This window comes from Camelus ferus, chromosome 20 (genome assembly GCF_009834535.1).
Source record: "Camelus ferus isolate YT-003-E chromosome 20, BCGSAC_Cfer_1.0, whole genome shotgun sequence".
NCBI lineage: Eukaryota > Metazoa > Chordata > Mammalia > Artiodactyla > Camelidae > Camelus > Camelus ferus.
Window position 1 is genome coordinate 26,100,012 of NC_045715.1, and position 21,331 is coordinate 26,121,342.

Consider the following 21,331-nt stretch of genomic DNA (forward strand, 5'->3'; position numbering starts at 1 on the left):
TAATTTTGACAGTTTACTTAATATCGTAAAAGCATATCCTAAAAATCAGTAATTAAACATCACTTTCTCAGTTTCTTCTCTGACCTGTCCATGAATTTATCCAAACTAAAATTCATTTAGTTTCCTTTAAATGGTAGTATTAGTCAGGATCTAAAGCATGAAACAGCTGCAGTGAGTGAGAAGTGTTGGAATGACCATGAAAACTCTGTGTGTCTGTGTGTGTTTTGGGTTGGGAAAAGTAAAAGAGAAAGAAAAGTTAGTATGCATTTAAAGATAGGGAAGTAGAATTATATCTTCCCATAAATGTATTTGGATTCTACGCTCCACATGGAGAGGCACTAGGGTCAAAGAGGTCTAGGAGCTAACCCCGAATAAGCAATTGGACCTTCCTCAGAGTCTGATTGTGTGCTGAGGCAGGGAAAGCTGATGATATGGTAGCATTTGGGTTAGTCTATATAATTTGCTAGATGAGCAGGGTCTGGACTTGTCAGGTCTAACACATACATACCTTTAAAATGGTCTCCAGAATGTCAAGGCAGTTGAATCTTTGGACACAAGCCCAGTTTGATTATTTATGGGGAATCTGGCAATTTGAAACAGTTAGTCACTGTTTAGTAGGAGAGAACAAATGAGGGCACTATGAAAGTTTTAAGACAGATGTGTCATGTTTTAAGCAGAAAATTTTTAGTTTTCAAAATCTGAAACTGCAACATTACACAGGGAAACTAGCAGGGAGTCTAAGTGCTCTTGAGTGCTGTAAGTTATTCAGCTTGAAAAATAAAAGTTCAAACCCTTATGTTTAACACTTGAAACTTTCGAGAGTCCAATTTAGAATAAATGAATTCATTCGACAGATAATTATTGAGCACCTACTGTACTTTTTTGGAGCTGGCAGTGGAGACCTAGACTTTTTTGAACTAAATAATTACAATTTGGCAAGGATTTGGACATTTGTTCTTTAAGCCATCTGGCTCTAGAGCCATGGAATAATATTCCTAATGGTTAATATATCCAAAATCCTATACTGTTGTCTTATGACATCAACTTATTTCGATACCATACCTTAATTGTGCTGTACCTTATGTCTTAATAATAATTTTTCAAAAAGAATCAGCTGTATACAATCTTAAAATCTCACTCAGTACTTTTTCTTCGGTGTTTTTAAGGAGCGACGCAAATTTGGTCCGTTAGGATGGAATATTCCCTACGAATTCAATTCTGCTGACTTTACAGCCAGTGTTCAGTTTATTCAGAATCACCTTGATGAATGTGATATTAAAAAAGTGAGTGAAATTGTTTCTTTCTTCTATTTTTATTGCTGTCCTTACATCAAGGTTCTACAGATATTCCCAGTCTGTGATATGCAGTGACCCTGCTGAGGTCCCCCCCACCTCCCCAAAAGGGACTGCTCATTCCAGTCACCTGTTTACTGGTCCAGCCATTTCCACTCACACCCCTGTTGTCCATGGGAGTGCACTGGGACCCTCCATCTCACACTGTGTCCCCCGCCCCACCCTTCTCGCTCTGCTTTGCACCTGCACAACAGAGGCAGAGCACTGGTGAGAAACCCCACAGCCTCCCTCGTATCACACCCAAGCGCCTCAGTGCACCCCAAGAGAATGTACACCTTAAATCAAGCATGCCTTCCTTCATCTCACTCACGCTTCCTCAGAATCCTCAGAAGTGAGAATATTACCTCCCAGTCCTCGTGAAAGTTCTTTTGAACCTGAAGTCTCATCTTAACAGACAGTTAAGCTCATGCAGATAAAGAGCAATAATTTCTAACAACGGCCACTGGTCCGTGTGTAGCACTTCACCGTTTTCAAAGCGCTCATGTGTGCGGGGTCTCATTTTTATTTCCACAACTCGGTGAGGTGGATACAGAAGGCATTACTAGTATCCCCATTTTACTGATGAGGTACTAGACAAGAGAGGACAAGGGACTTCCTCAGCTAAGCACGCAAGAGCACACTCCCAGCTGCCCTTTCACACGTGTGTCGTAAGAAGTTGGAAATCTGTTTTCTTCTATGATCTTGAGCAAGTGCATGAGCCTCTCAGGGCCCGTTTCCTCATCTATAACATGGCCATGGTTTCCATGAGGAGTAAATGAGTCAGCATTTGTGAAAGCACAGCGTACGGTGCTTAGTAAGGGCTCAGTAAATACAAGTTTCCTGGCATGTCTCCCTCTCTTCCTTCTCATGGTACATCTTGAAGATAATCCTAGATACTGCAGTTATCAGTTTGATGATGGTGGGACATGATGGATTTCTATCTTAGTAGGGGGGGAATCTAGAATCAGACCATCATTTTCCCCAGAAATTACAAAGGGATATTAAATTGAGTATGACCTTTTGATGAAAAATTATATAGGTTCATATTCTGTGATTATTTATCATTTAGGTATATACAGACGACAGTTACCTTGAAATAGTTGCTTTGAAAGGCGATGAAGCTGATAAATAACATTTTAACCAAAAGAAAGTAAATAAAAGTCAAGCATCGTTACGTCTCCTATCCCAAATGTGTTGAAACTTTTTTTTTTAATAAAAAACTACTATCAGAAATGTGTTGCTAGTATAAGATTGCTATGGAAATTAATGAATACTTTGATGTAGTCAGAGCTCATATAATGAGACAGGAAAGGATTGCACTGTAGGAAAATCTTGTGAATGAATAATTTCCTAGTTCTCAGAAAATATATATTCAGTTGTTCAGAAAATATATTACTAAGAAAGCATATTAAAATGTTGATTACCTGATTTTTCTCCTTTCTTCACTAAACGTGACTTTCTGTTCTCTAGCAGTTTGGCATCATTGTAATGAGTATTATAGGTAATTATATCCACAGACTGAAAAATAGCCTCCCCCCCCCCATTTTAAATAATCAGTGAGCAATATATTCACCAATGTTTAGTCTTGTAGATTTTTCTTTGGTGAACAAACCATAGCAGTTCCAGTCATGAAAGAGCAAAAGAATTATTAATATAAGATAATGAGTAATTTTAAATGCAGTCTAGCTAGTGCTTCCTTTTCCAGAGCTTTCTTCCAGGGAAAGACCAGAAATGTTTAGAATTATTTGTTTGGATTGACAATGAATAATCCTTTTTTATTTTTAATAAAGGGTGTGTCGTGGAGTACTGTTCGGTACATGATTGGAGAAGTACAATATGGAGGCAGAGTCACCGATGACTTCGATAAACGTCTGCTCAATTGCTTTGCTAGAGTAAGTCAATTTAGAGAGAAAAAAAAAGAATGGAGACACATCTCGTTGCATCTTTCTATTAAACAAGAATATTTTTGGTTTGTAATACGTAAGCCAAACTTAAGGAGAAAAAAATCTAGAACAGAGCTGCTGAAAAGGATCAGCCAACCAAACCAAACCAAAACCAAACTAACTAGCAATCTACTTGTGGTCCAGAACAGAGCAAAAGTCAGCTGTCAATGATCCATGAATCCTCTCCTGTATAGATTAGCTGCTCACGTGCATGGTATCTCCCCACCTCCTCGTCTACAAAAACACTAGGTGTAATATCTCTGGCTCTTCCTCTGAGCACAAGTCTCATGGTGTTTTGGGGCCCCGAGATAAATGATTGGAGAATAAGCCAAAAGTTGACTTTTCTCATCTCTTTCCATTAGGACAGACAATTGAAAATTGATGAAGTGTTCATTTGTTTCTCTGTGCCCAGTGAGACCTGCATATCACATTGATAAACATTTTCTAGACAATATTACCTCTTGTAACTGTGGCTTTCACAGCAAGGATGAATAGTATAAGTACATTTACTAGACTCAAATTACTCTTAAAATTTTTATGTGTTAAAGAAGCAATATACATCCCTCAATAGGCTTAAAATGTTTCCATCTCCCCAAGACTCATGCATGCCCCTTTTCCATCACAATTTCTTATTCCCTCAGTGTAACCACAGTTTTATAGAAACTATTTCTTTCTCACTATACTTTTACCATCTAGGTATGTACTTCTTATAATGTAGTTTGATTTTGCCATCTCTTAAACTTTTATATAAATGGGATCATAGAGTGTGTTTTCTTTGTGTCTGCTTTCATTTTCTCAATATGATGTTTTGGGGCTCATCTATGTTGCAGCAATGTACTCATTTCCCTTACTGTATAGTATTCCACTGGATTGTATTGGTGGAAATTAGGATTGTTGCCATTTGGAGCTATTATAAATGATGCTACTGGGATCATTTTTTTTTTTACAAGTGTCTTGGCGCACATGAATATATCTTTCTATTAGGAATGGAATTGCTAAGTTACAGAGTTTGTGTTTTTCCTATTTTAGTTGATCACGTCAATCTGGCTTCCAAATTGAGGTATGAGATATCCTGTTTCTCCACATCCTCACTAACACTGGATATTAGTCTCTTTAGTGTTACCCATTCCAGTGGGTATAATGGTATCTTAATTTGGTTTTAATTTTTATTTCTCTAAATACTAATGGAGTTTGACACCCTCACATGCTTATTTACTGTTTTTATTTTCTTGTTTGTGACTTGCTTTATATTCTTGCTGCTATTTCTCTTGGGCTGTTTTTTTTAAAAAAATGGTTTACAGAGTGAGAGCATAGCTCAGTGACAGAGTTTGTGCTTGGCATGCATGAGGTCTTGGGTTCAATGCCCAGTACCTCCATTTAAAAAAAAGGGGAGGGGGTGGAAGTGGTGTAAGAAGTTTCTTGCATATTCTGGATACAAGTTCTTTGTTGATTATGTGGTTGCAAATAACTTTTTCCGTTCTTCTATGCCTTGCCTTTTTACTCTCTTATTGATCTTTTGATGATTAGAAATACTTAATTTTAATATACCTGCTATATCATCATTCTTTTTCTTTTACTTCAACTTTTCTGTGTCATTATGTTTTTAATTTATTTCTTACAAATAGTAAATAGCTAGAATTTTTAATATCCAATCTGGGGGGGTGGTCTTTGTATTTTAATGAGCAAATTAATCATTTCACTGTTGTTATGATTACTGCTGTGTTTTGATTTATTTCTTCTATGTTACTTTGTGGTTTTCATTAAGCATACTTTTCTTGGCCTTTTCCCCCCATCTTTCTTGCTCTCTTTTTTTTCAGTGTATTTTTACTTCTCTTTACTGGCTTGAAAATTACGTGTTTTATTTCTAGCCCTTACGTTTCTAACACAACAATTAAGTTAAATTTAACCATATCTTACAGGGTTTAATTCTGAGCCCTCTGACCGTCATCTTCCATATTACTGTTCTAGGCATTTTGGTTCCACCTTATTTTCATCCCTTACCCCGCTTACTCATTTTGATAGTTTTTACAGCCAGTGCTGATTTAGATTTACCAAACACGTGTACTGGTTGTTTTGCAAACCATCCTTACATTGCCCTCCTCTCCTGTTGATAGGAGGAGGGCAGCCCATGCCTTGTGATGGGAGAAGGACGTGGGTGCAGAGACTGGTAGATTTGACAGGGGAAGATGAGGTCGTTTTCTTCTGGCTGTCTCCGTGTTCAGAGTGAAATTAGAAGCATCTCTGGCCGAGGGGATGCAGGTCATCAGCTGAGGGGAGGGGAGGGCAAGTTTGGGACATTTGAAGAGACTGGAGAAGGTTGCCTCGATGAGTGGGAGAGGGAATTTGTAATCCTCACACATGTGTTCTGCCTCCTCCGCTAGACTGTAAACTCACTGAAATAAGAAACAAGTCGTCCAGGTCTCTCCAGTGCCTAGGGTACACTCAATACGTATTTGTGGATGATTCACGTAATTTAATCTCAGCAGATTGAGAATTTCATGTGCCCCGGGTTAATGTCATCTAAAATAGCATAGATTGGATTGAATTTTTACTGACCTCAGAGCGCAGCCTGAAAATTAGGTATAATTTTTTTTTTACAACCCTTTATATCAGCTTCAACTCATTTTCTAAAAAGTAGGATTCAAGAAAAGTCCTAATTAGCCAACTGTCTTAGTCGATTTGTCTGTTTTATTGAAACTGCCTTACCCAGAAGTGGCAAGAACCCTGCTGTTGGCTGGCAAAGTGAAAGAAATTTCTAAGAGACCTCTTTGCTCTCCTACCAGAGCCTGCTGTCTGGATCAGAGCTGAGAGCTGCCTGTGGTTAATTGGTCACTCAAGGCAGATGGCTGAGCCTGGGCAAAGGGGAGGAGAGGAAGAAGCATCTGCCACTCAGACTGCTTCATCTTCCAGATCTCATGCTGGGCAGGTCCTCCGCCTGACCCTAACCTGTGTCTCCTCCTCCTCGACTTCTTCTGTGTACCCCAATAAGACTAGTCAGCGGACCCCAACCCCCATCTTGGAAGCCTAGAATTCTCCATCCTCTGGGCCTGAGCCCGTCCTGGGGGAAGGCGGGACGATCGTCTTGGTCCTGCGGCCCTTCTGGTCTGGAAGCACAGAGTTCTCATCGGGCCCCAGTGCATTGGCTGCGCCTGAGTAACAGCGGCTCCCTCTCCACCTGGGTATTTCTCTCTTATGCCACCCGATTCTGGCTCCTCTGAGCTCTGTTCTCAGCAATTACTGCCCTAAATGAAAAGTTCATCCCACTGTCTTTCTATTCTTTTACCCCTAGACAGCTCCCCCAGGCTTATTCCATCTCCCCCTCTTCTCTTCTCTCTTCTTCTCCCCTTCCCGTCCCCACTTTCCTTAGAGTTGCTCCACCTTCAGTGCTTTGAGCTGCACCATTCCCTTATTCCCGCTGAATCTGCATTTCATCCTCCACCCTTTCCAGCCTCCTGCCTCACCTGTTCATTCTCTTCAGTCATTCATTCCTGTCTAGCTTGGACCTGTTGCAGATGGCCCTTCAGTAACCAGAGAGGTGAGTTTCGACATGAAGTCACTGTGTGAACTTGGCAGCAGAAACCTTCTTGAGGAAGGCTGCAGAAAAGCACCGTGGACCCCGTATCCTGCCTTATCTCAATCTCAGCCTCAGTCTTACCTCCTAACCACTGCCACTTTGCCCTGACCATGTTGCCCAGAGTTGCCTGAATGAAAATCACTTCAGTTGTAAAGCAGTGCCTTCAAATCGGATCCTCTGTCCCTATAACTTTCAGTTTGGGGCTTATCTTTGAACCCTGTTTGTTTTCTCTGTTCTCAGCATCTTACAGTGTGTCTCCCTTAAAGCCAGTGATTGTAGAACCTTATTCATTGTCCTTGGAGGATGACTGCTTATCTTCGTAGGTTACCTTCTAGAGTCTCCCAAAGTAATTCCATGTAGACTTCATCTTCTATATTTTAATTATTCCAAAAATGTCTTCCAAATTTGGTGAGACTCAACTGTTTTTGTGTTTTCGAATCCAGCTATTTGTATTTATATAAATAAGGTAATGGAAAAATAAGAAGAAACTTCATTTTGCTTTTATAGACATATGTCATCTGGCAACACAGAATTCAGTGTGATCATTTGTTGTCTGTGTGCTGAAGACCCCATGGCCTTTGCCTTCCTAGTCATCCACATCACTAAAAACCCAATCTTTGTAAATAATGACCCTAATCATAGCAGTTTTTTTTAATAACTTTCAACTGCTCCCCATTTCTTAAGTTAAACACCAGTCCTCACCTTGACATCCATAGGCATCCATAATATGACCTCACTTCACCTTTCCTGTCCTACCTCTTAAATATAATGATTTCATCACTTACCCAATGTGCCTCACATTTTTGCATCATTCTATGCCTTTGCTTGTGGGGTCTCCCTAGTTGCAAGTTCCTTTGACAAAATCCTATCCTACAAGGCTTATCTCCAAAATCACCTCCTAGATTAAGCTTTACCTGACATCCATCTGGCTATTTTTTCTTCTTGCTTTAAGCCTCCGTGGGAACTTTGCTTATTTTTATTTCCTCTGGCTCTTAACTTAGCGCACTTTGTATCATGGTTATTATGTGATTGGCTTATCCCTCTACTGGGTCACAAGCTCCTTGAAGGAAAGGACTGTGTGTGTCTCATCTTTGCATTCTGTTCCTGTTCTCAGTGCAGTGCCTGGTGCACAGGAGTTGAATAGGGTAGAACTGCAGTGAGTAAGGGAAGGGAGAACCAGTACACAGGGTATTTCAGAGCAATCACTGGACCTAAATTAAGCTGGAAGAAGGAAATGGAGGGAGGACACTAGAGAAAGTGTGACCACCCAAAGGAAGGCACAATCCCCATCTCTTTTCACTTGGAGTCCTCTGAGTGACTCGGACATCCTGCCTGCAGTTCTGCTCCTCCCATCATCCCAGTACTTCCCTCGCTACTCAGAGAATCACTCCAATTGACACGAAGTCGTTGCCTCAAATCAGGCTCACGGGCATTCAGCATTATTTTTTTTCCCCTCTTCAGAATAAGTCTGCACACCAAGTATATATTTGCTCTCTTGCTGTTACCTTACAGATAATCAACTCATATGGAATGAGAAAGGGATGTCTTAAGGCAAACAATAAGATGGTTAGATATATTTGCTTGGTGGCCAGGGACATAACTTAATTAACAGAAGGAGTGCTCCAGCTCGGTGGGAGGGGAGATGTCTGCAAGAAGTTTTCCTGGCCGTGTATGGCACTCATAGCCACGCTGAGCATGAGCATAGCCACCCCCCCCCTCACTGCCCCTGCACCCAGCATGAGCCCTGTTTGGGGGAGAAAGGAGGCAGTGAAAATGCCAGTCATGCTCTCCTGTGTGTAGTTATTGCCTCACCTGCTCTGCAGTACTTTCCCACTCCTCTTCAAAAGTGGGCTCTAAGGTCATCAAATTATGGTGCAGATAGTGGGTTTGCACGCTGGCTCTCTCCTCTTCACCCTTAGCAAGTATCTTCTTTGGTGTTAAACAGAGACCCAGGTTTGTTATTTTTTTTTTGTTGTGGCCTCTCTCTTTGGTTAATATATGTAAAATTATACTTAATACATATATAATTATAGTGGTTTTGTTGAGGTACTTTCAAACCCAATATAAAAAGCAATTAAAATGGAAATAAGAAGACCCCATCACCTCGATAGTGGCAATTTTTGGTTTTCATTTAGACGTTCATCAATTTTATTCCTCCTGTTTTCTCTTCCATATAGGTCTGGTTCAGTGAGAAGATGTTTGAACCATCGTTCTGTTTTTATACGGGATATAAAATCCCCTTGTGCAAAACCTTGGACCAGTATTTTGAATATATCCAGTCATTGCCATCCCTAGATAACCCCGAAGTCTTTGGGCTTCACCCTAATGCTGATATCACGTAAGTTCCTGGCATTTTTTAATTTGAAAGGATCGTTTGTAACCCAGCCTGGCGAAGACTATGCATTTCATTTTCTCTCTTAATCTGTCTCCTTTCCCTTCTTTTTATTTTACTGTGAAAAATAGTGTTGCTTCCTGTCTCCCAGTTACAGTTTTGTCATATCTTGGCCTGCTCTCCCATCACTAAATCCTGATGCTCCAGAGTTTATGACAATGTTAAAGCTCTAATTTATGCATCAATTCCTTCTCCTCTGTCGTGTCATAAAACCAGTTGGTATTATTGGTATTGATGCTCTCCACTGGTAGGACAGTAGCCTCCCAGCTCTTTGCCTTTTACCTCAAAAATTCCATTAAAAATAATGGTCATAGTTGGGGAGGGTATAGCTCAGTGGTAGAGCATGCTTAGCATGCATGAGGTCCTAGGTTCAATCCCCAGTACCTCCATTAAAACATACATATGTTTGTGTACATATATACACACACACACATATATATACCTAATTACCTCCCCCCTCCGAAAAAAAATGGTCATGAACAGAATCTAAAAGGGCCAGAAGGGAAGAGAGAGGAGGAGGAGGAATTGTATTTCTGCTTGATCCTCTCCTTTATCACCCGTTTCCCCTTACTTGCCCACCTACATCCTTCTGTAAATAACTGTTTGTGGTGGGCACAGTGCAGCCAGCACAGGAACACAGGACACAGATGCAGAGTCCAGGAGGAGAGGCTGGGGGTCTCAGCTCAGGGTGAGGCCCCTGCTCTGGCCACGGCGGGAAGAGGCAGTGAGTGAAGAGATAAGAAATGCCTCTTCTCAAACACATTCTTTGGATGAGGTCTCACCCCCATCCCTCCAGAGACCTGTACCTGAAAAGAAGACCACTCACCTCTGCAGAGAGAGCTCCATGAAGCACCAGCTGAGAGCCTCCTCTGGGTGGTCATGACTCTGGCTCATCAACCTAAGACCGCAAAGTTATGTCCAGCAGAGTGGTTTCAGGAAATGGAAGCGACGGGAGTCCTGGGGCAGCCCCCAAGCCGTGATGCCTGGGAGGAGTACCCTGTGCCCCTCTGCTGGTCACCCACCTGCTGTGGCACTTCTGACAGCTCTGCGATGGGCGCAGACATTTCCACCTTCTGGTTTTCAGCCCTTACCAGGCATCCCAGAGTCCCATTTGCTCCCACTGCATTGTCTCTCCACCCTGAGCTTGCACCCTACCCCAGCACAAGGCGTGGCCTCCTGGCCTCTTTGTCACCCACATTCATTCTCACTTCTCCGTGGCTTCTAATCTCTCCCACAGCTCTTTTCATCTTCAAAGACATGGGCATGGGACCCCAGAGACCCACGGATGGCCAACACTCATTTCTGACGCTGTGACAGAACCACAGTGACTCTTTGGTGGTGGCTTTCGCTGTTATCTGAAGAGGCTGTCATAAGTTAGCAGGAGGCAAGAAAGAAGTGGAGAAATAAAAAGGTTTCCTCTGAGACCTGTTTGAGAATCAACTTAAACAGTATCTGAAGGAGAGCACACAGAGGATTTTCACTTTAGCTAAGACTTTAGAAATGTGAGTCAAACCACGTCACCTCTCTGCCCAGAACACTGTCTCACATTGGAAGGAAATGATAAAGCTCCTGTCTCACTCCAGGTCAAGGTCACAGGCTGACAATGACCAACAGGTGACCTATGAGGCCCATCTGCCTCCTGCCTCTTGGCCGGATCTCCTCCTGCCTTCTCCCTCACTCGTGCCACTCAGCTCCAGCTTCCGCTAGCTTCCTGTCACTCAGTCCAGATGGCTCCCACCACAGGATACCTACACTTCCTGGAACATCCTTCCCCCTAGATATCATTGTGGCTCACCTTTCCACCTCTTCTGGTCTTTGTTTAAATGTCACCTTTTCACTGATGCCTTCCTTGGCTGCCTTATTTTAAAATTGCATGCCACTCCCCAACCACCCCTCACCCCTGACTCCATCCTCCTCGCCTCCTTTCTTCCTATAGATTGTGTCACGCGCTGACATACTCTGTTTTTACTTATTTATCTGTAGTCGTCAATCTGCCATCGTTAACATAAGCTCCATTATGTCTGAAACTTTTGTCTACTTTTACTACTGTGCCTCCAGTGCTCTACTGCGTCTGATGCTCAGGGAATATTTGTTGACTGTGTGGGCAATACTAAATTCTCCTAGTATCCTCCTCTAATGAGGATGGTTTATAGAAAGATTCATGAGTTCATGCAAGTGGGCAGAAAAATAGCTAATAAGTTTTAATGCACTTACAAATTAGTAATTGAAGTTGTTCACATGGGAAGACTCTAAACTTTGATTCCATCCTTAGCCAGAACCCAAGGAGTCCTGATAGCTGGTACCCAGAGAATCTGATCCTGGTGGGTACTCCAGGATCCTACCAAGGAGTATATAAAACAGAGGTGAAAGCATCTCACCCTGACTTATAAGGATGGCATTCCTGTGCCTGGATTACCGCAGGCAGTTTTGGTCACCAGCTCTCAAGAGAGAGAAACCAGAGCTAGAAAAAGTTCAGAGAAGGGCAACCAAATTGTAATCCAGATAGGAGGCAATAATAAAGACAAACTATTTTTCTCTCTTGACTTTTTATTTTGAACTATTATAAGCCGTCAGAAAAGCTACAAGTATAGTGAAAACCCATATGCCCTTCACCCAGGTTCACCAATTGTGAACATCTTGTTCCATTTGCTTTTTCATGTTTGATATTTATATCTGTATATTTATATATCTACAGCTATAGCCAAATATAACCACATCTAATTCTCTCTGTCTGTCTGTCTCTCTCTCTCTCTCCGTGTGTGTGTGTGTGTGTGTGTGTGTGCGCGCGCTTGCAGACCCTCCGAGTGGACAGAGGTCAGGAATATGTACTTTTAAAAACCTCATGAGCTAGTACTAGTAACTCCAGTATCAACTGTACGCATTAGGGCTTGTCCTCGTCCTCCCTCCTTCCCTGTTGCTGTCTCCTTTCTCCCATAAGGATCACTCTGGTTCCCAGCAACTTCAGTATGTTGACTCATTTGCTCCAGATTACTCCACCAGCACCACGACCAACAACAAACGTACTAAGTGGAGGTGAAGATTTCTTTGCGGTTCTTTTTGTCCTCAGAATATTTCCCCCTGAGGGTAGACAGAGCACTATGTTCAAGTCGCTCAGGCTGTTGTTTCTGTGTGGTTATGCTGCCAAGTGATATATAGGTACATTCATTTGTTTGTATTACACTTTAGGTTTTTTTTTTTCATTTTTGCTGATTGTTTTAAACACGTGAAACATGAACACGGCTCAAAAGTCACAACTAGATAATAAGGTGTTCTTAGAGACATCTCACACTCTCACAAGGGCGAGCCTTCTTTGTTTTCTGTCAAGTCTGTCTTCACAACTCTGCACAGAGGCTTCCGTGCCATCACTGGCAGGCCTGCTGGAGTGGACTGTCAGGACCTCGCAGTCCCTCGTCACACTGAGTGAGGTCGGGTACAACGTGCTGTAGCTCTGCCTCAAATGGAGGCTTGTTTCTGCTGGAGGCAACCAGCTGGCCGTAAGGTCTGTGGCCCCACTCTCTTCTCTCTTCATTCTTCACTTCCCCCTTCATCCTTGGGTCTTCCCTAGCCTCCTCTGCTTTCCAGGGACCCTGGCCCGTTTCTGGCTCCTGCTCAGGCAGTAGGCTCTGTTCGGAAGCTCCACGTTTGGTTGTTTTCTCGGTCCCTGTGTGAGCTTTGTCCTAGGCTTGATTCTTCTCTTCTCTGGTCTCTGAAATACATGGTGACTGTAACCCCAACCTCCCTCTTCCTGGTAACTGAGCCAACCTTCTGGAGGGCTGCGCTCCAACCGCTCGCTGTTCCCCCACCAGCCACTAGAAGGCAGTAAGCAATAGCGGACGAAGCTCCCCAGCTAAAACCTACCTCTGGTCTCCCAGCCACCCTTCCCACTCCATTGAGAAGTGACTCCAAGTTCTGTGTGAAACAAAAGAAGTAAAGGGTTACCTGTTATTTCTGGTTGGGAGCTGGGATGTTGGAGGAGTTGGAGCAGGAGTGCACTTCAGGGGGAATTACAGAGTTGGGTTTGGGTGTGTTGAATTGGGAAAGACAGTGGGATGTACCTGAGTGGGGAGAGAGTGTATCATGTGGACTGGAGCCCAGGTGAGAGGTTTGAGTGCATTTGTGCAGAGACAACAGTTAGCCAGAGGAGGGGTGGACTCTAGGATTCACTGGCTGAGTCTGTGTGGATGTCCTCGGCTAGAGGAACCCTAAATTATTTAACCCGCCTGACTGTCCACCCCATACAACAGCACCCTGGCTTCCAGGTAGGCTTACTGGCTGTAAATGGACTGTGGTGGAGAACCCTATGTCTCTGCTTATCGAAATCTGCTAACTCTGCTAAGTCTGAAGTTAGCATCCATGCATTTGAGGGAGGAGGGAAATTTGGGAAAGGGGGCCATGAGTCTTTCTCCTCAATCCTTGCTTGAGAAAGCAGAATCCCTAAAGTAGAGGGGGGAAATCCAGCTGAATAAATGCTGTAAAATAAGGAAAATCTCTCCCAAGACCTTAGATGCCTTGGTGACAGGAACCATAAAAATGCATAGTTTATTCACATTTTATTATCTAGACTTACAAGGTACCAAGGAGTCTGCAGATTCAACACTCTCAATGTCAAAAACAGTTATTTTCACTCTTTCACTCATTAGCAGTTATGCTTTCTTTTCTACCTTTTGAAATTTATCCAATATCTTAACACATCTTTCATACTCATTTCTATGCAGGATGAATTTAATTGTATTCCTTTTAGAATGAGCTGACTTCTGAGTTTCAGATTTTTATTAAACAATTTATGCTCATTGACATTTCACGTGCAAAGATGTATATAAATTTAGGCTGGTTTGGATGTGATAGTGCACCAGTATCTCTTTAGATGGTTGTTTATTTTATAGACCGTTCTGTTTTTCAGCTGTTTTGCATTTCTATTATCCACGACCCTGACTCAACCACCTGACGGAGATGACCTAGAAATCTCCCCCAAACCACAAAGCTACAAGATCAGTACAAGTTGCTTCTCACATTTACCCCAAAGAGAAATTTTCTTCTAGAAGTAACTTGAGACCAAAGCTCATGGACTATTAGACTTCTTATTCTTCATCTCATGGCATTTATGGGGATAGTTTTCCTGAAAGCCCTTGGGCTTTGAGGCATATAGAGATACAGTTCTCCATTACAGCTAGCTAACTAGCCTTCTGCCTTTCCTACCTTTGCAAAACATGAAGTTACCTTGTAGAAAAAGAAATGGAACCTGTACAGCCCCAGCATTCTGTGCCTAATAAAAGGTGTGGTGGGGACGTGATCTGGAGAGCTTGTCCAGCTCTTACGCAAAATGGGTCAGCTTTTCAGGGCTTCGTCCTCACATCCAGAGCCTGAGGACTATTTTCAGATCACCTCATAAAAAAATAAAATCACCCACCATGAAAGTGATTTCTTAGGTGAAACCCATCGGTCCTTCCCTGGAGCGCTGGTGAACGTGGCCAGCGCCAGCCAAGAGCGGGCAGGTTGTGTCCGCACTGGTGTGTGCTGTTGGCACCCAGCCACTGGTGCAGAGCATGTTTCCAGAGAGGATTCAAGCTGGAGGTGAGCAGAGAGAGCTCCTGAGAGTCCCAGATACGGGGTCTTTCCCCCTTTTTGTTTGTGGCTAGAACAGGTAGCAAGAATGAACTCTGAGTTTCTTAGTACGAATGGAAATTTACTGTCATTTTCTTCTCTTTAAATTTTAAAGCTCTGTGTTTAAATATATTAATATTTAAATTATATCTATCCGATTCTCCTGTGTTTTGAGGAGTACATACACATATATTTCCCTTTGTCTATGGGAGGATGCCAGGAACCAGATAGTAATGATAATATACTATACTTTTACCATAAGAAGAAACAAATAATTAAATTTTCATGCCCTTTAAATATGGGAGAATTGCTCTCTTTTATATCTGAGGTTTCATAAAATCCAAGCCAGTTGGCCTCAATTCAGTAAACAAGTATTTATTGAGAACGTAGTCTCCAGCCAGCTTGGGGACACAGAAATTAGGGAGACGTAGTCCTGGCCCCCGGAGCTCCTCATCTATTAGGGAAGTAGTTACACAGTACGACAAGGTAAACTCTAAAATCAGGAGGTGTTATACACATTGCTGTAAGGACAAAGGCAAAGAGGCAATAAATTCCAATTTAGGGATCAGAGTAAACTAGTGAGACGAGCCACATCTGAGCTGTGCCTTAAAGGATGTGCAGGAGTTCTCAGGCTGGAGAGAAGGCGGGGAGGGGGTGACTGCAGTGTGGGGAGAAGGGCAGGAAGGGCGGAGTGCACGGAAAGAGGAAGACAGTGAGCAGGAGGGGTGTGTGTGTATATGTCTATCCAATCATCGAGTTGTACACCTTAAATACCAACAGTTAAATAAATGAAACCCTTCAGCTTGGTGAGAGAAAAAAGGCACACATTAGGGCACACCCACGAAGGGACAATTCAAGGAGCGGCATGAAGATATTAAAAGGTGGGATTTGTCAGGGGAACTGAGTCTGATGTGCCTAGAGCATGGTAGGGGAGGGGCCTGAAGTGGGGCTAACCTGATCAGGAGGCTGATACAAACGCGCACTGGCTTTCAAAGATTCAGGGCGTCACGCGAAAGAGTTTGTGACAATTTGAAGGTGCTGGGGATAAAGATGCCGGAAATTTCTAGGTAGATGCTAGAAATGACTTGGAAACCAAGAAGTGCTGGGGACTATGACATCAGGAGGAGGCACTCTCTCTGAATCTGTAGGGTGGGCACCTGGGCCCAAACATTGATGCCGTTAAAGGAAATGGGGCAGGAAACGGGTCAGGGGAGGGGAAAGGAGCAATAAAACAATGAGCTAGACTTGGGGTTTGTTTGACTCAAGAAACAGCCCCAGGAGTCAATGAAAATGTAGATACACGAATTCATGAGACAGTCACCTACCATAACTGTAACTGGCACCTAGCTCAGAGCCTGGTACATAGTAAATCTTTATTGAATATGTGAATTTTTAAAGAACTGTTGCTGCACCTAGACAAGTGGAGTAGATAGATGCCAACAGATCACTTTGGAAACCATAAAACACCTGAAAAGGTGAAAAAATGAGATAGAAAAGATCAAATAAATTTTAATTATTTATAGTTCAGTGAAGAAATATGAGTGCTGCTCTTTGATCTCACAAATAATCGTTTAATGGTAGATTCTTACAACCAGTCCAGAAGCAGGTGAGAATGAAAGAGGTGGGCTTGTCCAGCATGCAGTGTTTCAGTTAGCTCTGAGCAAGACTGGACAGCACTGCTTTGGATGTTATGGACACTGGTGGGCTCTCTTTCCCTGAAGATGGAGAGCTTTCACTTCTGTGGTGTTCTCGATGTCCCAACAGGAGGCAGTGGAGTAGACCTCTATAGTTTTTTCATTCCTGTAGGTTGCTGGTAAAGTTTCCTTTTTATTTTTTCTTTATTTTGGGCTGGATTTGATTTAAGTGATTCATCATTTCATCTTAGTGTTGATAATTATCTCTGAAGGTGCATTTCCCTGCTAGTTCTGAACAGTTCGCTCTCTCTGTCAGGTATCAGAGTAACACTGCTTCTGCTGTTCTTGAAACAATTACCAACATTCAACCCAAAGAGAGCGGAGGGGGCATGGGAGAGACCCGGGAAGCCATTGTGTACAGGTTATCTGAAGATATGCTGAGCAAGCTGCCTCCTGACTACATTCCACATGAGGTAAGTCCCCGGTCCCCCTGCTGCACAGGGCCATCTTTGTGTTCCACGGAGCTGAGCACAGTCCTGGGACAGTGTGTTCCAGTCCCTTCCTCTCTGCTCAATCTTTTTTTACTTTCTGGTCTTCTCTTCTTCACCCGTGCTCAAGCGTGTTGCAGATTATGATCTGCACTTTTCCTTTCTTCTCTGCTTTCTCTCTCAATTGCCTTTTCTAGACCCTTTTCCTGTCTTTGGATACTTCTGTCTTTGGGTCTCCAGGCTGGAAACCTCTCCCCACCTCTCTTACTCAAGCCTGCTTTGCCTGTTCTTTAAATTGATGCCTTGTTTTTGTCTCCTGCCCTCCATCCTTTTCATTCTCTTAGTCCTCTCAGCCAGGTAACAGAAAGTGAGCTGTTTACGTGAATTCACTCCCCAGTTTGGATGGCAATAGCTTTCTACTGCTTGAACCTCCCAGGTGTTGGCTTGTTAATATCAGTTTTTCTCAAAGTTTTTTAATCTCGACTCCTTTACAAAATGACTGAGCACCCCAAATAGCTTCTTTATATGGATCATATCTACTGACATTTAATATGTTAGAAATTTAAACAAATTTTTCAAAAATATTAATTTATTGTAAAATATCATTAATAAACCCGTTACATGTTAACATAACATATTTTGAAATAAGTATACTTTCAACAACAAAATATTCAAAGGGAAAAATGGGATTGTTTTATATTTTTGTAAATCTCTTTAACATCCAGTTTACTAGAAGGCAGCTAGATCCTCTTATCTGCTTCTGCATTGGATCTGTTGTGATACCAGGGTCACGTAGCCTCTGGAGAACTCCACCGTACACTCCTCAGAGAAGGGGAGTATAAAGTCAAGTTATGTCTTAGTATTACTATGAAAAAAATTTAACCTTGTGGACCCCCTAATAGGAGCTCAGGGACTTTCAGGGGCCCCAGACCACACTTTGAGAACTGCTGATCTAAATAAATCTTTAATTGTGGTAAAATTTCTGGACCATCTAAAAGTTCTGTAAGACAGCCTCCAACTTGGCCGCCTCCTTCATGCAAGAACACAGGATTGTGCCTTCTGGCCATCCAGGGCCTCCTCTCTTCTGTTCTCAGCCTCCATCCCTCACTGCTGACGGTCAGTGCTTCATCTGAGTCCTAGACTTGGCTAGAGCAAGTTTAGCTTTACAACCAAAAAGTGAGAGGCTGATGCCCTGATGCAGGTGTAACTGTGGTCCTGTGTCTACCCTGTCCTGTGTCTCCGCGTCTGGGAAGGATGCACTTGTCAGCTGGGAGCCCCTAGGCTGCCTGGGCTACAGCACCGCCCCGCATCTGCAGTGAGTGCCTCCAACAATAAAAAAAAAAAAAAAAAAAAAAAAGTTTTCTCGCTTCTTAAAACAATTATTGCTTCCTTTGTGTAGATGGTTACCAAGGCGTTTGGCCAAGATGCTGAAATCGGTGACTTCACATAGAGATAGTTATAGTAAGAGGAGAAAAATATTCTTTAAGTGGATAAACATTAAAGTACATGCTTTCTATGATTCATTGTAAATGGTCTTCAGAAGACAGACGAGGCATAATACCTGCCTTCAAAGATTTTAAAAATTGGTATGTGAAAGTGAAATAAAATTTAGTCTATGACTAGAGCACAGGTTGGTACTACTAGAGGAGGATTTCAAGACCTTGGGATAATTTGAGCTGTTCAGAGTTAGTCGGGGCCACTTCACCTAGACCTCTGTTCTAGCAACATCCCAGCAGGGACTGAGTGTGAGGGACGTCACTAAGTGGATTGGTAGATGGAGGGAGTTCGTCCTAGGAGACATCTCAAAGAATTTCCTCTTCCAAGATCACTTACTCTTTAGTGTCTTTTATTTTACAGAAGAGATGTGTTCTTAAAAATGTGTCTGTAAAGTGAATTTTAATAATTGAAATATAATTGTACTTCAAAGCAGAGCTGCATAACTGTAGAAAAGACTACTTGGTTTCAGAAACATAATAAAAATTCTGTGTAAGACTACAGCAGAGCTTTCACTTATTAATAAAAAGATGATTTTAGGCTGGAATAATAATCATACTCAAAATAAAATTGGTACTAAAATTAGATTTTCTAGAGTCTTAATTTTTTCCTAAGCATGTATCTATTGCAAGAAAAGTCTCTCTTTTAAAACCCGAGGTAGGGCAAGGTGATTTGTTTGGGGCTGTTAGCATACTGAAAGCTACCTGTCTATTGATTTGACATTATAGCCAGTGTGTGGGCTTAATGTCTCACTCGTGGGTGTTACACAAGCATTTCCATAATTTCCCTTTTCCTTAAGGTGTGAATTTCCAGAGTAGTCATGATTTAAAGGGAATGAGATACATGCCATTTAGCCACTGGAGGATGAAGGGCTTGAGATGAGAACAGGGCAGTGGAGCCTGCAAAAAATAGAAGTTCTAGAACCAGGAATTTAGGCAAATACCTGAAGGTTGGTGTGCGGAATGGGATGGGGACCTCCACTGGCATGTTTCACTCAGGTTTCAATATCACTTGCTCTGCCTGCACAGGTCATCCTGTCCAGGTGTTCAGTTTTATATCACTGCTTTCCTCTCATCCCTCACTCACTGGAGGCATCCACTGCAGTGTGCCAGGAAACCTGTTATGTCAAACGAGGAGGATGGTCCGGATGAGCCAGAAGCCCATCTGTCTCTAACATCCCAGGACTCAAGAAGGGGCAGTGGGTGTCTCCAGCAGGGAATGCTACCATTTACCGGCTTTCTGGGGATTCTTTGGACTGGTACCTCACTCTGAATTTTCTCCCACTCCATGTGTCTATCCTTACCCCTTCTATTCTGGCAACTCTTCGACTGTGACCAGCAGAAAGTTCAAATCTCTTATGAGTTCTTGCCAGTATTTGTAGTCAATCTTTTCTTGGGCATATGTCACTAAATTGAATTGTGTGTATGTATTGGCTTATTTCCCAATAATTGTTATATTTTATTGTTCTCACAACCAGATGCTTTTATATCGATTTCTTCAAAATGGTCAATAAATTATATATTAAAAGGAACAAATGACAGGTGCTTAATGGCTCTCCCACAAAGTCAAATATTTCCATTGATTAGATTAGGAAAGGCTCTCCTTAAGTCACCCTAGCCAGGGCAACAGTGATCTTAGGAAAGTGCAGCCAATCATATTTATTGGTAACTGTTCTGTAAAGATTTCGGCTGTGTTAACTTTCTGTGACATTTCTAACAGCGACTCTGCAAGCACTATGGGAAAAGAAGTCTTCCAAGCTGTACTCTGATGAGGGTTAGACTGCAAAAGGATATTTAACTGACACTTAGTGCTTAATCATCTGAACGGGGGGAAAAAAGGTACATACAATTTTATTTCAGCTTTTCAAAGTACATTTCCAATTATCAACTAAGTACAATCAGTAGGAAATATAAATCATTTTAGTTGAACAGTAGTTTTTGAAGCCCAGCAAATGGGGAATTTAATGGCAAATTCGGTTCCGCAAGAGATATTTTAGAGTTCATTTGGGCTTGTAGAGATACATCCAGAGGAAGAAAAAGAATAGAGAAGGGAGAGGTCATTGGAAGAGAAGTAACAGATGATTTTTTAAAAAATCTCCTCATACTGTATGCTTTGCTTTAGGTGAAAGCTCGTTTGATAAAGATGGGGCATCTTAACTCAATGAACATATTTCTTAGACAAGAAATTGACAGGATGCAAAAAGTCATCTCAATACTTCGCAGCAGCCTGAGTGATCTAAAATTGGCCATTGAAGGAACGATCATTATGAGTGAGGTGAGCTGTTATTATCTCAGTAGTCATTTCCCTCTTTTTTTGATTTTTTTTCTTATTCTTAGATTTTAACTGTACCTTTTTGTTTTTCCAGAACTTGAGAGATGCTCTGGATAACATGTATGATGCTCGTATACCCCAGATCTGGAAAAGAGTGTCCTGGGATTCATCCACACTGGGCTTCTGGTTTACTGAACTTTTGGAAAGAAACGCTCAATTTTCCACCTGGATATTTGAAGGGAGGCCCAATGTGTTTTGGATGACTGGTTTCTTTAATCCCCAAGGTATGTGCTTGTGGGATATTAGGCAAACTTGGAAGATGTGGGTGGTTGTATAGTAGCCCTGTGTGATAAATGTATGTTATATAAAATAACATAGAGGTACAGCCTGCTGCATGCTGAACACGTGCTTTCAGGACTAGAGACCACGGATGATCCTTCTGTATTTGTTTTACAAATTTGTTCTGAAATTCTTTCTGCCACATCACTTCCATGATATGGCACAAAACCTTCTGCTTTTCTTCTCACCCACTCAGCGACCTATCAGTCTGTGGTTAGGACAATGTGAAATAGTAAAAATGTTTTGTTCAAACCTTAGTCTTTA

General features: G+C 42.1%; 1 protein-coding gene across 1 annotated transcript in view; it reads left to right on the forward strand.

Moving 5' to 3' along the window:
* DNAH8 (dynein axonemal heavy chain 8) overlaps positions 1-21,331 on the forward strand; it is a 219,412-nt gene that overhangs the window by 185,062 nt on the left and 13,019 nt on the right. Inside the window, 6 exon segments of the mRNA XM_032462995.1 lie at positions 1,167-1,283; positions 3,122-3,223; positions 9,026-9,186; positions 16,792-16,948; positions 20,579-20,731; positions 20,823-21,012. Of these exon segments, the coding sequence (XP_032318886.1) occupies positions 1,167-1,283; positions 3,122-3,223; positions 9,026-9,186; positions 16,792-16,948; positions 20,579-20,731; positions 20,823-21,012 (880 nt within the window).